We start from the raw sequence: 21,271 nt of genomic DNA, 5'->3' as shown, positions 1-21,271 counted from the left end.
GTAATTAATAATTAAAATGACGAAGAAAATGCAGTGTTATGGTTTAAAATAAGAAACCACAAAAGGGGTGAGGGGAAACAGAATATTTTTGTGTATGGTAATGCTGGATTTCTATTGATGTAAAATATTGTTAAGAAAAACTGAAAATAAAATTTATTTATTTTTTAAAAATAAACGTTTGTGGGATGAAAATTTACAGCATTTCAGCAAGAAGCTATGAGCCCAACACATTGCAGAAAACACCTGCAAAAAACACCACTGGCTTGAAGGGGCTCCAAGACTAATTTATGGAAGGAAGAGGGCTGATGAATGAGAAGCAGTGAGGTGGTTGGATAGGTAAACTAGGAATTTTAATCTGAGCCAGAGAAGAACTGGGAGTCTGTAAAACTTGCTTTTGTGAGCCAGGTCTCCTTTTTGTGTCCCATTTTTGTCCTTTTTGTAACTGAGTCTACGCTCAGAGAATTCCAAGAATATCTCTGATATGTAAAGATATGCTAAACCATAACACCCAAAAGTGCAGTCCTACTTAGTCTCAGTGGACGAAGAGGGTCAACTACAGTGGTGCCGCACAAGACGAAATTAATCCGTTCCGTGAGTCTCTTCGCCTTGCGGTTTTTTCGTCTTGCGAAGCACGGCTATTAGCGGCTTAGCGGCTTTAAGAAAAAGGAAACAAACTCGCAAGAACTGGCAAGACGTTTCGTCTTGCGAAGCAAGCCCATAGGGAAATTCGTCTTGCAGAACGACAAAAAACGGAAAACCCTTTCGTCTTGCGAGGCACCACTGTAAGTAGTAGTTATCAGTTTGATAATTTATCACTTTTTTGGGAACAGAAATACTTTTTTTACCACTGCTCATACACCACTTTTCTTGCAGCTAACATAAGGCTTATTCAAATATTACCCCAAATACTAGTACAAGCTGTCTCTAAATATATACGAGTTTTTGTGGGTGTACCCTTGTTGATTTGTACAGCTAAGCTGTTGTGTACACAGACTTTATGGTCATTGAATGTTACATGTGAATATTGGTGTACAAACTCAACTCTTTGCATACACAGGTACACATTTTGCACAGTTGTTGAACACCCTACATGGTTGCACTTTTACCAAAAAGTCAATCTAGGGCCATGTAGATGATGGGTTATTCAGAGTCAATGTGTAACTGTAGTAAACTTGAACACACAAGGAACAAAGTTGCATTACCGAAGGTGTGTTCTTTTTCAGGATTACCAGGCCGACAGTGGGATGGTGCTGTCTTCAGAAGAACGGAAGCGTTTTACGTGGACAGGCAGCAAACAAAAGCAAACTTTCTTTGGGTATGTGATTTCAACGACTATTCAGGATGCAACGAGACACAAAGTGGGGGCATTTGCTAGGAATTTAATTGAATCTGTCACTTAAAGGGAGTGTTAACCCTATTCCTGTGAGCCATTTTCCTGAGAAAGACCACTCTCCATTCATCTGCTGTTTGCCCTATGGGTATCAGGTATCATATGGGTATATCTTGTTCTATGGGGTGGTTTTTATGGGCAGGTGGAAGATTGCAAAAGGGGGAAGATTTACAGCTCCTCCCACAGCACTGGTCAATTTGGTCCCTGCCTTGTGTTTGAGTTAGCAATATACAAAAACGACCACATTATAGAGCTGGGGGTGGGGTGTGGATTTTGTTCTTAGTGGCCCTTCCCTTTCATGACTTAGCGTAATATAATCAGGATACTAAAATGGCAACATGACAATGGAGGGATGCAAGAGCGTCATTTTGTTCCTGCCCTCTGCCATGCTGTGTTAGCCGCCTTCCTCTGCCTAGCTCCTGTCTAGGGAATAAGGGCTTGCCCATGAAAAGGCTGTATTAACAGGAATTATTCTAAGCAGTGAATGGACAGTAAGGAAGTTGGTCAGACTTGCTTAAAAGGAAAAAAAGAAAAGACTGTGTCTTGTTTTGGGCATGAGAAATCCTAAATGCAGTTCCCAAACAAGTCCATGCTCTATAGCATTGGTGAGGATAATGGAAACATATTAATGATACATAATTTTAATCTAACACACATCTGTTTTTGTTTGTAGGCTCCTCTCTGGCAGCCGAAGCAAGGAGTCTGTCCTTTGTGACACCGCCAAGCCAAAGGTTTACAGTTCCAGCTGTGGCCACATCAGCGATGTGACTCTGCCATTTACCCATGGCAGCACAGGCTGGGAAGGGAAACAGATGCAGGGCTTCGCTCCTCCCAGCTATAACTCGGTGGTTCGCTATTCCACTCCTCCAGTGTAGCAAGGATGGACTTTGAACTACTCAAAGCAGCTGCTCCTCCACTGAGCTGCCTCTCTCCACTATCACCATTTAAAATATTGAACGCTCCTTCCTGCTACTCAATGACCCAACTGCACCCCTGTAGAGTACAGGCTATTTCTGGGCTGTAGCACTAGCTTCCACCCAACAGCAAGAACCACAAGAACCCAGTAACTATTCAAATGTGAGGGGGACAGCAGGAAGAGAACCCTGTGCACTGTATTTCTCACTTCCTAAATACAGTTCCCTACACTGGTCTCAGGCAATGCTATGGGATGATGATGAAACTGACCAGGCTAGAAGCTGCTTCTGGTCTACTTAGTTATATGCTTAAGGGAGATTGCACTTTTATTTTACCCACAGAGTTTTGTAGATACATACCCATTTTGCTGTCGTGCTGCTGTGGAATTGTTTCAGCTTTTGAAGGAGTGTGTTCAGTAGAAACAGTTCAAGCAGATGTAATGGGGACCCAATGAATGCATCAGGGGCAAGGGTGGCTCTGCAATACCTTATTAAACATTTCAAAACCATACAGAGGGTGTTGGGGCCTCAGCTCCCTGCATAGCTCTTTACCTTGTAGCTTGCTGAAGCAACATGTACACTGCACAAAGTAAATATGCACAATAAACACAGGTAGGATTCAGGTTTTCTTGAGGCAATACTGGCGCAGCATCTTAGTTTTTTCCATGAGAGAAGACACAGTTCTCTATGTATCTATTATACTATAGCCTGCTTTTATACTCCCAGCTGCAAGTGACAGCAGAGGCACATCAGGCCAACCTGCTGTAGCTAATCAGCAATAAAACCTGCACCCAGCTGCAGCTTTGCACTGTCTGAAATACCTGTTGAATCTTGTGCTGCTATTGCAACTATTGAATTTATTTAGTGCTAAGAGTGTGCTGCTAGGTTCATTTTGCCAAGGGGCAGGTAGTTATGGTAGTGAACCATTGCCTTGGTTGACCAGTGAGCTACCACGATGGCTGTTCTGTAAAAGCAGCTGATGTCGGTCCTGCTGTTCCAAGTTGGTTATGCCTAAACTTGATTCATTGGTTTCAGTGTCACAATTAACCTGAGCTGGATCAAGGCCAATAGAGTGAAGAGTGTTTGGGTGCTGGAGAATTTTAGAACACTCAGTTTCTAAAGCCGTAAGTCTGTAACCTTTGTGCTCTTTCATCAGATGGAACATCAGCCAACTATTTAGCCATGACTCTATTATTAAAGCCAATGGATCTATAAAGAGCTGAGGAGTGAAACTCCTGGGTTTATTTTCATGTAGGGCATTAGTAGTTGTAAAAACAAATATTTTTTTATATCAAATCTAATGCTTTTAACGAACCTTTTTTTAAAAAAAAAACTGGAATTTAAAAAGCATTCTTTAACTGGATGTAAATATCTCCTACTTGTGCCTTAACTTTTACCGTCTATTTTTACATATGCTTCCTAAAGTTTCACAATAAAGTTTATTTCCGAGCTCCATTTGAGAGATTGGTTTGCTTGTGTTCATCATAATTCTATAATGTTGCAGAAGTGTCTCACTGAATTGGTCGGTTTTGGCTTGAAGCAGCAATTTCAAGTAGCCAAAGTATTTGTCAAGGCCTGTCAGAAGATCGACCTTGTTTCAAGGGGATGAATTCAAGCTAAGTGACTGGTAGTGTGATAAAGAGATGTTTCTTCATTCTGTGGATCATTGGGCCCTTCTAAAGGTGAGTCTTTTCTCCATGGTCTAGATGCAGTTGCATGCACAGAATTCTGTACTTGCCCAAGGCATCGTTTGAATTCAAAGCTGTCAGCAGGAAAGATGTGCTTGCCATCGTGTGTAGCTGTAGAAAGGAGTTGAAGACAAGCCTTATCCTCTGGCACACGGGCCAGTATGATGTGCAAGCATGCTTTTGCAACCCACATGCTCACAAAATACTACACAAGGTGAAGCCCTTGGAGCTTCTCCTGTTAAGCATACTCCAGCTTGAGAAAGAAAACCCAGGGACAATGAACAGCAAGGCCACGCATGCACTTTTAGAAGGTGTAAAGATGAAAACTGGTCTTGCAGACTTTTTGCAGGTTTAAAAAAATATCTGGCAGGATCCTAAAGTTTCCTGCCCTCTGACTGCCAGAGATAAGTGTACGAAGCAAAACTTGCAGCAACTTTCATTTTAGCCTACTTGCAGAATGAACTTTCTAAGCAAAATTCATTTCAAGCAACAGGTGGTCCAGATTAATTCATGCAAAGAAAAAGACATACTGGCAATTTTATGAAATTGTATAAAGTTCTATGACTTTTTACACTTTATATAAAACATATCACAGGGAGGTTTGAGGGTACAAAGGCCTTGACCATGCCTTAACATATATTTTTTCAGTTAACAGTTCAAATCAATAAAAAATGGAAAACTACATAAAACTCGTGAGCAATTTTCCAATAAGTAAATTGCCAAATGTATCTTAATCTGTTATGGGAGCTCAAACAAAAGTGGAAGTTATTTAAAAAGCATTTTTCAGAGGGTTCGGACTACTTCAGCACCTGGAGTCAGTTTGATAACGAACAGGCTAGCTCTACCATTTGCCTATGAGCAAGAAATGCACATCACTGTTCTCTTGAGACTGCATACTGTATCTGAACACCAGATAAACAATGCTTGCAAGCCAAACCCTGCAGTAGAGTGGGGTGGAGTAAAATATGAAGAAAACAACTCCATAAAATAGTTTACGTCAACTACACAAGAAGTGGCACACAATACCCACACCTTTGCATGCTCAAAAGAAGGCTGTGTTATTTCTGGTATTCTTTATTAAAAATACTGCTGTACACATGAAAAGAATGAAAAACAAGATTAAAAGGTAACACAGAGTGGGATCATGACATCAGAATGTAACACTGGTGCTTTTTAGGGGAAGCTGTTCACGTCTAAAACTTTACTGGAACAAGGGAAAATTAGAAGGAAAAGAAAGACATTATGTACCCCGAATAAAGTATTTACAGTGTAGCAAAAACAAAAACCCAAACAAGCAACCTAAGAACAGGTAAGAAAATTTAAATGGACTAACATCACATGATTTCAAAAGGTTGTCCTTTCTGTGCTTTCAGCTGTAAAGATAGGAAGGTCAGAATCATTTCCCCGCATGAAAAAAGTGTGCCTTGTTTAAGAAAAACATTGCTGCGCTGTTTTAGGGATTACATACATAACTCTTCCAATGAATGGAACATGCTAGTTTCTGGACAGCCTTCTAAATGGAATTATATTGGAGTAGAAGGGCTCTCCCCAAAAAAACACCAAAGCAGAAAATTCCAAAACACAGACCAAATAAAAACAAACAATACTCCACATTGTTCTATGCATTACCCAACAGCAGAAATTTCTTGGATGGCGTTTACTTATGGAAACTTATTGGCTCTCTGCTCTCTTTTTCAAAATTATTATTTTTTTAACCTTAAACCAAGTCCTGAGATTACTGGGGCTAAAGCAATGTACACTTACAGAATGAGACAAATAAGCAAAACGCAACTTGCCGTTTCAGAGGTGGGCATGTTGGTACAGCAAGGATGAGACTGAAGGCCCTGCATTACAAACATGCCCCACCCCTGCTTTTGCTTTTCCCAAAATATTGGTCCACAAAATAATCCGTCAAAGGTTCCCAGTTCCCGCAACTGAAGAGATGATCCCTTTCATTTTCAAAGAAAACAACAGTGGGGAAAAGAAAAGAAAAAGCCTCAGCCCGCATATAAATTAAGCATTCAATATTTCTCCTAGAATACAAGTACTACTTTTTGTACAAAAGAATTACAATGTGATTTTTCAAAAACATATAAAAAGACAGCTGCTCTTCCTCATATACATGAGCGAATGATAAAAGACTGGTTGCCAGGTTCGTATCTCAAAGTCCCTGTTCCTTTGGACATTAAAAAAAAGAACAACAGTGTGGCAACTGTTCTCTTCTCAATATTAAACATTATGCTCCGTTTAAATTTTTTTCCAGATAAAACAACTGATTTTATTTATGCTACCAAACTGCAGGCTCTGCAATTTCTCATTTGGAGGCGCAACAGGTGTCCCTAGTCTTCCACAGCCTTCCTTCTGAAGAGCACTGCTTTCCTTGAGGCAAATCTAAAGGAGTGTCATCATTAAAGCTTATAAAACTGGACAGAATTATTAAAAATTCACCTGAAATTACAAATATTGAGAATTAATAAAATGGGTGCCAGTAACATCAGTTGCAAGTGCTTTGAGTCTGTCCTGACACCTTTGGGAGAGAGTTTCCACACTGTCTTCATGGTGAGCACCCAGTGCTATTAAAACATTCAGTGCTGGGAAAAGGACGCAGATATACAGTCTTCACTACTGCTTTAAGAAAGGGGGGAAATTATACGTATTTGGCAGTCTTCAGTATCAAAGTGTAGGTGTTCCACTACAAATTCCCTTGAATACCCAAGCTTGCAGACAAATGCAGGTCCAATATCAGAAAGTTAATTGCGGGGAAAGAAATCCCAGGCTTGAAGACTGAATATTCATGTGTTGAGTATTATCAAAAGTAATATTACTTTGGGCTAAGCAGTGACTGCAAAGGCACAGCAGACCACCATTCTTCCAGAATCAGGCTATAAAACTTCAAAAGCTCTTGATGCCAGACAACTGCTGTGTGTAGTTAATCTTCCAAACAGTGTCTTTGTATCTGTATCCAGTGTAAAGTACCATAATAAAGCTGTGGTTCAAAGAACAAAACTTTATACAAAAAAGGGATACCATAAGTAAATTAAATGAATAAACTCCCGAATCCTCAGGTCTGTAACACAATTCCTTTTAAAAATTCTATTAAAAATTGCATAAATGTGAATGCATCTGACTAGCAGTAAAATATACAAACAGGTATTTTATTTAAAAGGCGCTGGTTGTGTTTAGAGCAACTGGGATATGCTCTCAAAGTTACAGATCTCAAAATGGTGCTGCTTTGCTTAGACAAAGCTTCAGCCAAATAAAAGGGGATTTTACATGTGAGATTTCTATAATACCCAACTTGATTTTTTTCTTCCTTTTTTAAAAAATATGCATCTTTTGGTTTTGATTGGTGAACCTAACAGTGGGTGGCATAAGACACGGTTTTACAGAGGTTACAAGCTACACTGTAAATTTACAGAACACAATTTCTATGAAATTATTCACCTGGTCCTTTATAGTATTCTGGGGTGCAAATGATATCAAAACAAATAAATTCCGCAGTATATTCAGTGGCAAAAAATAAAATAAAAATCCCAGAAATGTCCTTGCAAAGAGATTCCCTTAGTAAGTATCCAATGTGGCAAAACATCAGAGATCAGAAAAGTCTTTAAAAAATTAAAATTAGTGCATATACGAGTGGAAAAAATAAAAGCAGGAACATCATACTCCTGATGCGTTCCTTATTTTAAAATAAATTCTTCACAGATAAAGCCTCCAATGGCAGCCAGAGCTCAAGGGTAAGCAAAAACATTCTTCCCTTCAAGTAACAGTGTACCTGACTGAAGTGCAACATCTCCTGCTGTTTTGTTTCCCAAAATGTGAAATGAGATGACGACAATCAGCTGTAGTGCAATTTGCTATTAGTTATGTTCTTCAGCAACGTCCTGCATGCTTTCAGCAAGTACTACAACTGGCCGTTCGCGGCTGCAATCAGTTCTTGAAAAGTATTTTCAAAGCAGCGTTTTAGGTCACTATACGTCACCACAAGTACACTCTTCTCATCTCTGGAAATGAGGCTTATTTTTTCTGGCACACCAGCATCTAGCTGAAATCAAAGGGCAGAAAAATTCCATTTATACTCATATAGTAGGACTTGATACCATATTCACAAAACTAATGGTTTTGGCTGGGATCTTGGGTGTGCTCATGTGGTGGGAGCATCCTGAATATAGAGTTCGGCCTGCAACTCTGATCAACGTCTCCTTGCAGCCTCGGGTGCCTGCTAAAAATCTGCTCCAGGAGTTTGGGAACCCCTCTGAGGCAGCACGAGAAGGAAATGTGGTGGGGGCAGGGGTGGGCAGCTCAATAAAAATATCGGCCCAGGATGTGACAGCTGCGAAAAGGGTAAATTAGGGCTTGCTAGGGAAGGGATTGAAAATAAAGCTGCCCATGTCATAATGTCATTATCCAGATCTATGGCATACCTGCAATTTCAATGATGCGTAATAATGGTCACCATACCTCAGAAAGTATACTGTGGAAAGGTGAAGAAGGGCAACCAAAACCATCAAGGGGCTGGAGCAACTCCCCTATGAGGAAAGGTTGCACTATTTGGAGCTTTTTATTGGTGGTGGGGGGGAGAGTAAGTAAGGAGGGGTTATGATAGAGCTGTATAGAATTCTGTGTGTGAGGGGGGAATGGATGGAGATGTTTTTCTCCCCCTCATAATACTAGATCCCAGGGCCATCCAATGAAAGATTCAGGACAAAAGAAAGTACTTTGTCACACAGTGCACAGTTAAAACTATAGGATTCGCTGAAAGGACCCTCAAAATCGTTCAGCATGTAGTAGCTTTCCATATGCAAGATTACACGACAAGTGGGAAAAGTCAAACAGGCAATAATCATTCATAAACCACACAGCACAACACAACAAATAGCTTTAGGGCAAGTGGACTGGGAAAAGATAGGGATTGGTCTAGTCTAAGTGCATTGGGCATTTTGTTCCTCAAAGTCTAAATTGAACGAAGAGATCCCTATCAGCTTCTAAATTTAATGGTAAGAGGTCAACCATTTTGAACTAGACACAACAATAGAATTTTCACTGAATATGTACAAGAGAGGTCAGGGTTCAGATGTAAAGCTAAACCACAACTTAGCACAGGAACCCCCAAACTTGGCCAAACTCCAGATGTTTGGGGACTACAACTCCCATCATCCCTAGCTAACAGGACCAGTGGTCAGGGATGATGGGAGTTGTAGTCCCAAAACATCTGGAAGACCGAGTTTGGGGGTGCCTGGTTTAGCAGCACAACGGGGGAAAGCCTGGTTTACCTTTGAGCTGATGCTCCCCTTCCTCCTTTCTCCTCCTCCAGTGAAGCTACCAAACTGGAAGAATTTGCTTTTTAAGCTGAGCACAGTTTGTCACATCTGACAAAAACAAACTGGTAGGTTTAAACTACGGTTTTTATGGAAACAATTCATGGTCAGAAACTACGGTTTGATCCTGGCATATTTCAATAAACCACAGTTTAAACTACAAACAATTTGTCCTTGACAGATGTAGAGCCAGTTAGTTTTAAAACACAGATGAAGAGGGGAGCAGGCAAGTCCAAGGCTCCCTGCAATGCATCACTGTACCACAAAGGTAGGGTTTAGTGTCCTATCTGAGCCAGGCCAGTGTGTCTCACATGCAAACATTGCTTCTGATGCAGCCAATGAAGCACTCATTTGCACCACTGACACCTAGGGCATTTTAACAGCGCCACCATGCACACCGTGTGAACTCACCTGCACACACAGCTGAAGACCAATCTGAGAACCATATCTGCTTTAAGACAACTTGCTTGCAGCCCAATTAAAAATAACAGGAGGAGGAAAGACAGACTAGTTACATAGTTTATCTGCAATAAATGTAAAATACAGTCACTCATTTACCTTGTTAAGACAAGAGATAATGTGACTGAGGTCTATCCAAGGAGTGCCCGTTTCTGTCACCTGATGAAAAAGATGATCCCTAAACAGCTTCAGGAGGTATCTGTCTCCAGTTTCTGACCATGTTGGGTCCTTCTGAAATCTATTGTAAAACAGAGCGTTTTGTGTTGCTTAGTACAAGTTCATAAACATCTCAGACTAAGTGTTTTCTGAAGAAGTTTCTGCTTTGTAGCAAGCTATTCCCCACCACAATTTAAGAAGGAGGAATGTGTGATACACCCTTCAGTCCAGAGTTTAAAATTAAAAACAATATTTTCATGGGGCTAAAAGCATCTTAAGCAACTATGCTGCACATCTCTTTCCTGATATCATAATTTCGCTGATTTTGAAAACCAGGTTAATAAGGTTTTTAAGCGGGGGGGGGGGATCCCTACCAGTTCCTAATGCTCTGGATGAAACAATCTATTGCTTAAGGTTACATTTGGCATCATTAGTCATTGAGGTCAGACTTACAGTGTCCAGGAGAATGCAATCTCTACAATTATCAATTACTGTTCCCAGTCTCCAGAGTTGGCACTGTAGCAACTGTATGCACTTGGAGAGTATTTGCTGCTGTTGGGAGAAAAAACTGAAATACCTTCCCAAGAATGCACCAATAGTTTGGAGTTTTAAAATCGTTTGGAATCTTGCAACTTATGAAACATCACCTTACACTAGTAATTCTCTATCTTCAGACAAGCCTCAAACCAGTTTCTATTATCCAACTGAAAAGTGAGTGGTAAACACATATTCACATACAAAGAAGTTCTGGACAGTGTGCTACCAAATTGACCAAAGTAACCTAGCCCATCTTTCAGAGGCTTCTATACTTTGCAAGTCCATCATCATGCGTGAACATTCAAGACTCTTTGTGGTGCCTCTTTATAACACACTGATGCAGAAAATGCTGAATTCCTTACTCTGGCCTCTCATTGATTGTTCCCAATTTTGCAAGAAGCCGAAATAATCTTCCATTCTGAACTTCCTAAATGACAAGAGAAAAATAAAAGCTTGACAATCACTATTTATATTTTGCTCTTCTATTAAAAGTATAAATTATAATCAAATAACCATATAGTTAGATCGGGGGGAGGGGAGGAATAAAACTTACATTTCACTGAAAGCAATGGGACTTAAATAATGTCTGTCGTGTTGATTTTAATGAGGACTTAGTTCAACTTAAGTTTTTGCACTCCATACAAAATGGAGAAAGACCTCCTTAACTATTTTTAATCTTAAAAAAGACTATTCAGGAAATCACACCTTGCTTGATAATCACAGGAGAACAGAAGAGGACTAGTATACTTTCATATACTTCCACATCTTTATGATCTAAGTAGTAGGTTTGCCTTCATTTTTTCAGAAAGCTGTATCACAGCACTGGGCAGCGATTTCCATCATGCCTCCAAGATCCATTTTGAGCTCCAATCAGTGCTGTTATTTGAAGACCGCTGCAGGGCAAGGTGCCCTTCGGCAGGCAGTGTTAGAAACTGAGATATGAAAGCTAGGAGCTAAATGGCACCTTAAACCTAGGTTATGGGCACAGCAACGGAATGTCTAGGCGCGGTTTTTCATAACAACAATACGAAGCTGAAAATGAATGAACTGCAGCTAAAACATTATGTTCATTTTTCACATGGTCTAGTCCTTCCCCTGCCCACCCCCCTAATATTCTTAAGAGGGTCTCTTCTCTAGTCTTCAGCGAGTAGGTGGAAGTGGGAAGGCAGGAAAAGGTCTTCCTTTCCTTCCACTCTGTAGTTTGAACCTAAATCTTAGGCACAGTACTGTATCCAAAGCTCAGAAACTGCTCGTGCTAATGAAATTCCCTATCTCAAAATGCGTCTAGAAAAATGGGAGTTTCAAACACTGCCAGCCAGTTAGCATCTTAGCTGAGATACCTTGCATCTCACCATTGCCTTTCTAAAATGGGCAGAAGTTAATAGCTTTACCATTCCACCAAATAGGATTATTAGCCAATGAGGTATGTGAATATGTATGGATCAAAGTGAAATTTGTGGAGACTCTGAGGCTGGAAAACCACTGATCTGTAACACAGTATCTTCCCAAATGCCTTATCATTTAAACAGCAACGGGGGTGGGGGGTAGGGGCAGATGGGTACATCACCCTATGGCAGGATGGCAGGTCTCAATCGTACTACATTTACAGACTTTGGGAACCTGTTGGCAATATCAGCTTCCCTAAGAAAATAGAGATGAATGTGCACTATCTTTGCATTTACCTTTGCAAGGTCTTCTTCTATTACATCATTTCTCATTTGGGCAGCATCCAATTGAGTATAGAATCTTGCACCAATCATAGGCATGATATCATTTACACTTCGAAGCCTGTTTTGGTCAGTCAGCAAATACCTAACAAGGCAGTTTTTAAAAGTTACTTTAAAAACAGGGCTAAAGAAATAAGTTTCTTTTAAAAGAGGTTCCATCTGTGAAAGCTAATTTTATTAATCTATAAAAGTGAAAATATGGCACAAAGCTCTACTTCATATACAGAACATTTAACACCACTGCAGCTATGTGAAAGACAGTAGCACCATTAGGAGGTGACATTCAAGGCTATATTTATGTGACTGGCTGATGATGTACTGCAAAGTTGTTTTCCATTTTTCCTTTTATCCTGCTCTTCTTCCAAGAACTTCAGGCAGCACACCTGGTTCCCATGTTTTATCCTCACAACAATATTGTAAGGCAGAATAGGTTGTGACTGCCTCATGGCAGAATGGGAATTTGAATTCCAATATAATCATAATCATAATCATAATTTATTATTTATACCCCACCCATCTGGCTGAGTTTCCCTAGCCACTCTGGGCGGCTCCCAATCAAGTGTTAAAAACAGTACAGCATTGAATATTAAAAACTTCCCTGAACAGGGCTGCCTTCAGATGTCTTTTAAAAATAGGATAGCTGCTTATTTCCTTCACATCTGAAGGGAGGGTGTTCCACAGGGTGGGCGCCACTACCGAGAAGCCCCTCTGTCTAACAAATATATTAGGATCTGAAAAATGCTTAAGTTCGAGGTTAAGGACAAGAATTTTTTTTAAGTTCATGCTAATTTCAGTACAAGTCAACAGTAACTCAAGAGATTCAGCTACACAATGTTCCTAATTAGGAGGGTAAATAAATTTTGTTCCTACACCTTCCCCACTCACCGCCATCCCTCTCTATATCTGAACAATCATACAGAAATCCTTCCACATAGGTGCTGTACCAAGGTACAAGTTATCATGCTAGAGAGGATCTTGTGCACACACATTCGATGTAGAAACATCCCATGAACCGCCACTCCCAATTTAACAATGTGCATGAACAAACCGTAAGCAAATTGTCACTGGCACGTTTTAACCTAGTTTTAAAATAAGTTGATTTCAAAGTAACTTACAAAATAAGATTCTTCAAATCAGAGGAATAGTTGATTGTCACCAGTTCCATTGCTTTCTGCAAATTCTCCCTCTGAATTCCTGCCAGAGAATTGCAAGCCAAAGACAACACCACCTTCCCAAGGGAGATCAAGTCTGCTTGCTAAAGAAAAGTGAACAAATAAGTCTAACCAGGGTCAGTAGAATATCATTAGCTTTCCTAGCATTGGAAAAAAAAGAATACCTTAGATGGGACCAATTTATCATAATGCTCAAAACTGAAAAAATTATCACAAACCACTTCATCACATATGTTTCTTTTAAGAAATATGATGCCATATAGTCAAGTTCAGCTCCACTTAAAACTCTCTCCTTTACCCAATTTGCATCACTATGGAGGGGGAGGGGAGAAAAGAAGGAAATTCATTTTTTCTGTTCTGATACTTTTTTCTTTGCTGTGCTATGCAAAGCTAGAGGGCTTTGTTTGGTGCCGACAGCCAGCCCTGAATCTGTGCATTTAAATAGTTGTTTAAGGAGAGGAGGCCTTTGGAGAGTGAGAACCATGGCGTTTTCTCTTTCTTTCCACCCGAAAGTGTACAGTGCAAGGCGGGGAGCACATTAACCTCAGGACATGTGTCCCTCCCCACAAACGTTATTCCCCTTTTAGAACACTTACTATAAGCTACTAGGGCTGTGAACAGGTCAATTCACTATTCTCCATCAATCTCAACATCCAGTTTCCTTTCTCCCACCCTCTCCCTTAACTTACACTTCAAGCAACTATACATATCTTGGAAAGCTAAATATTCTTTTCAGATTTTTTTAAAAATTAAATTTACAAATATATGCATTGCAAAAGCATATAGCGGCACTTCAAGTTTCAAGTCTTAAAACAATTAATTGGCTTCTTGAATGCAGTACTTCACAGGAACAATTGGCCCTATTTTCCTAAAGTTGATGTCAAAAGTACGTATGCCTACCTACACAGCCCTCTCACTTTTCTGCCAACAGGTGAAGAGAATCCTTTCCAAACAAAGAGGTGAACACGTAAAACAGTTGTAAACTTAACAATATATATTGTGCTTTACCGGCTGGACTGAGGTGTTTTTCATTTAGTGGAAAGTTAAGAAAAAAGAAGAAAAAACAATTTGGTTTTATGGCAAACTTGCATGCTCTCCATTCCATCTGGAAGAAGTTAGTATGATTGTTGTTGACAAAGCTAAGGTGTTTCTTTAGTTCTGAGAATCAGCTAGACTTCCTCCCATCTCCCATTATTGGTTGTTGTTGAAGAGGGTTTTAGAAAGGATGAGACATTTCTTTTAATTTATGCACAATATACCCAAGTTTGATATCACTGATTCAAATGTATCCCTCACTATCCTTTGCTCTAATCTGTTTTCCATGCACTCTCTATCTTAAATTGTAAGTTCGTTACAGAGACAGGGACTTGCCTGCATTTTGCTTCCAAAACTTTGCAAAGCACTGCTAGTGCTGCATAAATTGTAATGGCAACTAATGAATGGCAGTCCTTGCCTATATGCAAAGGCAAATCTTTTATGTTTTAATGCTACCAGTAGAGGAGGCTGCTTTAATAAAGTTCATCCAGTTGCACTTCTCAAAGAAAGCAAATGTACAGAGTAAAGAAAAGCATGTCAACACCAAATGTTCTTAAGGAAGGGAAAAAGCAATATAAAAATAATGCAATCATTGATGAATATTCACTAACCAAATAACATGAAGTAAAGGGGACAATATTGTGATCTTACCTGATACTGGGCCATGAGGGCCAGGGGATTGTTTTGGCTGTTATCAAATGTTAACACATCAAAGACTCCAACGCAGTTCACTCGCAACCTTGATGGGAGAAGGGTTATATAAAGAATAGAATTATAAAACTCCTTAGTCTGCTTGTTAGACTTGCTCTGCGACTTCTTTAGTTACATCAGCAAAGTTTTGCTAACAAACTGGTATTAATGCCAACTGTTTATCAATCTGCGAGGGTAGAAGGAGGGTGCACTGACTCTGTGCACACCCAAACTATGTGGAAAATTGGGATGATGCAGGAAAGGTTCTCAAGGTGTCTTGAGTCGGATAAGAGACTCCCTAAATTTCTGAGTGTGTCTGTGGGGGATCTTTCGTTCTGATGAACAGGTGTAACTTTGAATCACAGTGATTTATTTTCTGGGGACCCTCCAATCAGAGTGATAAGGGGGAGGGATGTTTTGACTGTGAGAATAAACGTGCAAGTGGCAGAGTTGGACTATCTGGGTGGCCTTCTTTCCAAATCATTTTTTTCCTAACAAACAAAAATCATAGCTCTCTCCTTTTTTTATTTTATTTCACAGAACATACTTTCAGGAAGGGGCAAGGACAGTGAGAAAAAACCAGCTACAACCAGACAAGACTTAGCCAGTATTTTAAAATGAATGTAAAATCACCTAGCACGATAGCCTCTGGCTTTGTTCAATTGAACTTTGGCAGGTTTCATGACTACAGTTTTCACAAACTAGGAGACTAGCGCCATTTCTATTTTTTTGCTCCAAAACAAGCTTGCCCTTGGGGAGAAGCTCTGCATCTATGTTCCTGAAATTTAGCTGGCTTCACCACCTTGGATTACCAACAATGCAATGGTAAAACGTGTTTCATGTTACCTTGTTTTTCCAGTTACCAGAATCTTGGTGGGGTCCATCACCCGACAGGCCAATCCTGCTGTATGAATGGTCCGCAATGCAGAGCTGAGCTGCACAATGTAGGCCCAAATCAGGGATTCTGGCAACAACCCCGCATGTTGCCGAGGCAAAGGTCCATCATGCTGACCTATCAGAAGAATGGGAGAAAATGAATGAAATCTACAACTTTCAGCTGTGTAAGTGTTTGGATAATGAATACAAAAGTTCTTTCAAAATGCTAATTAAAATCATTATCTGCTTTATTTCAAAGCAACTGGCAATTGTAAGAACACCCAACCCAATTACAGCTGCTGTTTTGTTTTACTTTTAATTGTAAGACACAATGTATAAAGCTGGAATTTTATTGTGCAGCTACAATCCCTTAGTGTATCATAATTAATTTTTGGTACTGGCTGCCACAAGATGTGGCACCGTCCACCGGCTTAAGCAGCTTTAAAGGGGGATTATACATTTGTTTACCCATAAATTGCTATTAGCAAAGATGGCTTAGTAGAATATTAATGTTTAAGGCAGTGTGCCACTGAGCACCAGTTGCTGGATGGCAGCAAAGGGGCAGCATTACTGGCACCACGCCCTGCTTGTGACCTTATCACAAGCATTTCTAGTTATATATTATGTCAGACTGGATTAGATGGGCTACTGGCCTGACAGCGAGCAGGGCTCTTCAAATGTACCAAGCAAGCAGCAAAAGAAGCAAACATACACTGCCAAAGCCCCTATTCATACTACATCAGAAGCAATGTTGTTTCTGTATTTCCATATAAAAACAAAAAAGGTATCCAAGTTAATGAACCCAAATCCCATCGCATGTTTAAAACATATGCTCAAATACACAAGCAACAAATACTATGACTCATTAGATTTGGAACGCTTCACGTTTTTCATCCTAGGGTTTTGTTTCATGACTGTTGTTTGACAGTAACCCTTTAAGAGCCTTTCAATGAATCAAGCACTTTGCTGAGGAAATATGTACTTCTGGCAATATACTACAGCTATTATCTTTCAAAAACTCCCCATGTTTTTCAAAGATAGCCAAGCAGGTTAATACGACCTGAGTTCTGAAGAAAAGGAATGGTGTTTGGGTGTGTTTGTTAACGCCAGAACTGTGAATAAGGTAAAGGGACCCCTGACCATTAGGTCCAGTCGTGACCGACTCTGGGGTTGCGGCGCTCATCTCGCTTTATTGGCCGAGGGAGCCGGCGTTTGTCCGCAGACAGCTTCCAGGTCATGTGGCCAGCATGACTAAACCACTTCTGGCGAACCAGAGCAGCACATGGAAACGCCGTTTACCTTCCTGCTGGAGCGGTACCTATTTATCTACTTGCACTTTGACGTGCTTTCGAACTGGTAGGTTGGCAGGAGCAGGGACTGAGCAACGGGAGCTCACCCCGTCGTGGGGATTCAAACCGCCGACCTTCTGGTTGGCAAGCCCTAGGCTCTGTGGTTTAACCCACAGTGCCACCCACGTCCCTAGAACTGTGAATAATGAAGCCCAAATACAATGTAGATCTGAGTTGTGATTCAAAGGCATGTATCATGAACATTGCCCTCAAGAGGAATTCCACTCAAGGATGACTTCCCACAAATAGCTCTTTAGTACCCCAGGTTTGAAGAGCAGCTTTGGTGTTTGGTACCAGAGCAGTTTAGCTACTTTGCACTGCAAACATACTATTGGGCATGACCTTTCTCCTGCAACAACCCCCTTGAAATGCATTTTTAACTACAGGGAGTATCCCCCCCTCCTTTAGTTTGCCATACTTGCGCGAGGGTCTTCAAACAATTATAATCTAACCGACCTTGATGGGTCACACAGATGTGCATACAAATGCCTCTCAAGTGCACACAGAAATACAGCATTTCCGGAATAAGCTTTCTACTTTTAGCCTGACAAAAGTGAGGATCTTTACACAAGCAATACTGAATGAGGAAATACTTTTAGTAACTACAAAACACAGCAATTTAGGAAACACACACTGCTGCCTTCAATCTGCTGTGGATTTGTGGAAAACTGGTTTAGTCTGTTGTGTGAAATCAATAATACATCTAAAAAATGGATTTTGTTTCTTTCAGTAAGCCTGATCACATTAAATGTTTGCTTTCAGTTCTGCATCTCCCCCCTGCCTCCACTCTAGCGGTTTGGGTTTTCGTTCCGGTTTGAAGATAAGCAACTTCCTGCTCAAACCAACAGGAGCTGCCACATTCAAGGGATGTTAACCGGGGCACCACTAGCCCCTGGTTCACAGGTGTTCAGTGCAGAAATAAACCGAACCTGTTATGCCTTCATTCATCTGTCAGAAAACTTTATTATACCACATCCTAGACAATAAAATTCTGGATGGTGTTAACAAATGACAAGGCAAAAAAAGACTAACCACATGGTGACAGCAGAATACAATGTGGAAAAACCACCATGTAACCACAATTCTCTTCCTTTAACTGTCAAATACCAGTTTTACTAACAAGTGATGAAGCTGTTTAAAGCACAATGTACTAAGAGACCCTATCTTAATATGAAGCCTTGTGCTGCCAAATGCAAATTAAGGGAAATGAGAAAATTACAACAAAACCCTGTTTCTACACACACACACACACACACACACACAGTTCCGTTCCGTAAGTTTTGCCCTTTGTACAAATGCCTCTTTTTAAAAAACCACACCACCATTACAAATGGCTAACCTGACCCAACAACCTAGGACCCCCCCCCCAAAAAAAAACCCCACACACACCAAGCCACACTGCAAGCAACTGAACTCAACCCACCAAGCTCCAAAGGGTTGGGAGAAACTCAGATCAGATTTATGGTGTGAATGGAGAAAGAAGAGGGAAGAGAACTTTCACTGTACGGTCAAAAGTCCTCAGGGTGAAAAAACGAATGCATTGAATACCTTAGTCTTCATGGGAATTCTTACTGTGAATTCCAGTTTGTGGATTGGGATGGAGGACGTTCCTCTGATAGGGAATGACAGCTCCCTCTGGTGATGACAGGTGGGGTCCTAGAAAGTCTTCTGCCTCCTATCTGGTGGGAGGGTCACCCCACTCATCAGGCCAACCCAGTCTGTGGTTGGGAATGACTGGGTCTGGCTTGTTCTCCTCAGAGGCTTGCCAGTGTGGTGTAGTGGTTAAGAGGGTAGTCTTGTAATCTGGGGAACCGGGTTCGCGTCTCCGCTCCTCCACATGCAGCTGCTGGGTGACCTTGGGCCAGTCACACTTCATTGCAGTCTCTCAGCCCCACTCACCTCACAGAGTGTTTGTTGTGGGGGAGGAAGGGAAAGGAGAATGTTATCCGCTTTGAGACTCCTTAGGATAGTGATAAAGTGGGGTATCAAGTCCAAACTCCTCCTCCTCCTCCTCCTCCTCCTCCTCCTCCTCCTCCTCCTCCTCCTTCTTCTTCTTCTTCTTCTTCTTCTTCTTCTTCTTCTTCTTCTTCTTCTTCTTCTTCTTCTTCTTCTTCTTCCTGGCTTGTTTGCTGGTCTTCTTTTTGCCTTAAATCTGAGAATCTTCTTTTAGCATGTCTTAACTGCCTCTCATTCCCCTTTGTTCCTCTTGCCCCCTAGCAATGTGGGGGTTTTAGTGCAAGATACCCCCTCCTCCTGCCTTTTTGTTAGTGCAGGTTTTCCCCCTTTGGGTTCTTTGTTTTCTCTCCCCTTTCCTTTAGTTTTTTTGCTGTAAAGGAAAAGAGGTGACTCCCATTTGGAGGCAAAAGACTTTCTAGAACCCTGCTTGTCATCACTAGAGGGGGGGGGGTGCCTTACCCTAAGAGAGTAATGTCCTCCAGCCTGATCCACCAAACTATATTACCTATAGTAATAGAGTATTACAGTGAGAGCCCAATGTGAATGCAGCATCAAAACCAGTTTGCAATAACCAGCACAATCGCCATGTATACATTATGTTCTGAACACTTCAAGAAGCCTAAATTGCAGCAAAGCTACGTACAATGCAAAGTTACAATACTTCAACTGTAGTTCCCTAATTTTTGTCCACTGGAAAAACAAAAACATAGATCTCATTTGCTGGCCTTACCCCACTTCCTTTTTGTGAAATAGGCATCAGCACTAGGATCATTGAAGTGTCTGCTCATCATAGTCTCTCCTCCAGCGTGGAAGTCATAGGCAAACACAAGAGCTTTTCAAAAGAAGTCCGAGGTGAGAATTAGCTATGCAATTGATGCAAGTCTTCCAATACGATTGGCTAACATCTTAAAAATAAGAAACTTACAATGTTCTCCAAATGCTTTAGTGGTGAATACTTCTCGCAATGTGACAATGTTTGAGTGTTGGATTTTTTTCCACATGTCAACCAGCACCATGCACTTTGTGTTAACAAGACGAAAACCTGAGAAAGAAAATCTTTCACATTTCAAAGATTTTTGGCTATTTTAATGTCGCTTTCACATTTATTCTAAAGTACTAGAGTGCTAGCAAAAGACACAACCCAAAAAACACACATCTGATCATAGCCTGCTTTATGGATTATTAGCCATACCCAATTCCATTCCGTTATTTAAAAGGAAGAATTTGATTTTAAATCCAGTTTGAGGTTTATTGACAAAGAAACACAAATGTTTTAAGGCTTAAGTACTGGTAGAACTGAATTTTTAAAATATGAGAATTTGTAATTTCCCTCACCATGTATCCTCCGAAGGCAATATGGCAGATCATCTTTGCTATTTACAGCTTTGTAGCATGATGTTATATACCCAAAGTTGCTTGTTTTCTGTATCCGATTGGGTGGTGGCAGTGGCTCCAGAGGGAAAAGGCTGTGGTAGCTGTCAACTTCTGTTGGGACAGCTAAACCAGTTTACGGAAATACATTAGACACTACTTAAAATTATGAAGAAAAGAGTTATTACAGACAAAGCAATTCAATGACAAGACAATACACACACACACACACACACACACACACACACACACACACACACTGGTTTAGAAGACTGTAACAAAGCTCTGACAACAAACTTTGATGCAAATCCTATACAACTTTTACCACAACACGCAGGTTTGCTTTGGAAAATTCAGAAATCTCCAATACTGAAGAAAAGCGCGTTCAGTATATGCACTAAGATCCTGATTCGCTTATTTTATAGATGGGGTAGGAATGCTTGGTGCCAGTTGGTCATAATGGGAGAAGAGCAGGACAAGAACCAAAAATCTAAAACCTGAGTGTGTAAACCCTAAGGGTAAACTCTACTAGAAGATACTTATGGGAGTTTTATTACATTACCAGTTTAAGGCAAGCTTTTATTCCTGCCTTGTTGAACACATTGTACACTTTGATGCACTGAGACCTGACAG

General features: G+C 40.6%; 2 protein-coding genes across 4 annotated transcripts in view; one reads left to right on the top strand and one right to left on the bottom strand.

Moving 5' to 3' along the window:
• FLT1 (fms related receptor tyrosine kinase 1) overlaps positions 1–3,759 on the top strand; it is a 110,353-nt gene extending 106,594 nt beyond the window's left edge. The window contains exons 29-30 of the mRNA XM_028726398.2: positions 1,224–1,315; positions 2,064–3,759. Of these exons, the coding sequence (XP_028582231.2) occupies positions 1,224–1,315; positions 2,064–2,265 (294 nt within the window). The 3' untranslated portion in view covers positions 2,266–3,759. The remainder of the gene's footprint in view (positions 1–1,223; positions 1,316–2,063) is intronic.
• A 3,367-nt stretch (positions 3,760–7,126) lies between these two features.
• PAN3 (poly(A) specific ribonuclease subunit PAN3) overlaps positions 7,127–21,271 on the bottom strand; it is a 57,658-nt gene continuing 43,513 nt past the window's right edge. For 2 of the 3 annotated variants that reach the window (XM_028726399.2, XM_028726402.2), the window contains 10 exons: positions 20,603–20,764; positions 20,193–20,309; positions 19,998–20,099; positions 15,933–16,098; positions 15,048–15,135; positions 13,305–13,444; positions 12,145–12,274; positions 10,825–10,889; positions 9,869–10,007; positions 7,127–8,037 (listed from right to left, as the gene is read on the bottom strand). In XM_028726399.2, the coding sequence (XP_028582232.2) occupies positions 7,897–8,037; positions 9,869–10,007; positions 10,825–10,889; positions 12,145–12,274; positions 13,305–13,444; positions 15,048–15,135; positions 15,933–16,098; positions 19,998–20,099; positions 20,193–20,309; positions 20,603–20,764 (1,250 nt within the window). In that variant the 3' untranslated portion in view covers positions 7,127–7,896. The remainder of the gene's footprint in view (positions 8,038–9,868; positions 10,008–10,824; positions 10,890–12,144; positions 12,275–13,304; positions 13,445–15,047; positions 15,136–15,932; positions 16,099–19,997; positions 20,100–20,192; positions 20,310–20,602; positions 20,765–21,271) is intronic. The other variant, XM_028726400.2, reaches the window with a different exon arrangement.

The sequence above is a fragment of the Podarcis muralis genome, chromosome 4 (assembly GCF_964188315.1).
Source record: "Podarcis muralis chromosome 4, rPodMur119.hap1.1, whole genome shotgun sequence".
NCBI lineage: Eukaryota > Metazoa > Chordata > Lepidosauria > Squamata > Lacertidae > Podarcis > Podarcis muralis.
Note: the sequence above shows the minus strand (reverse complement) of the source record. Positions and strands in the feature narration are given on the sequence as shown.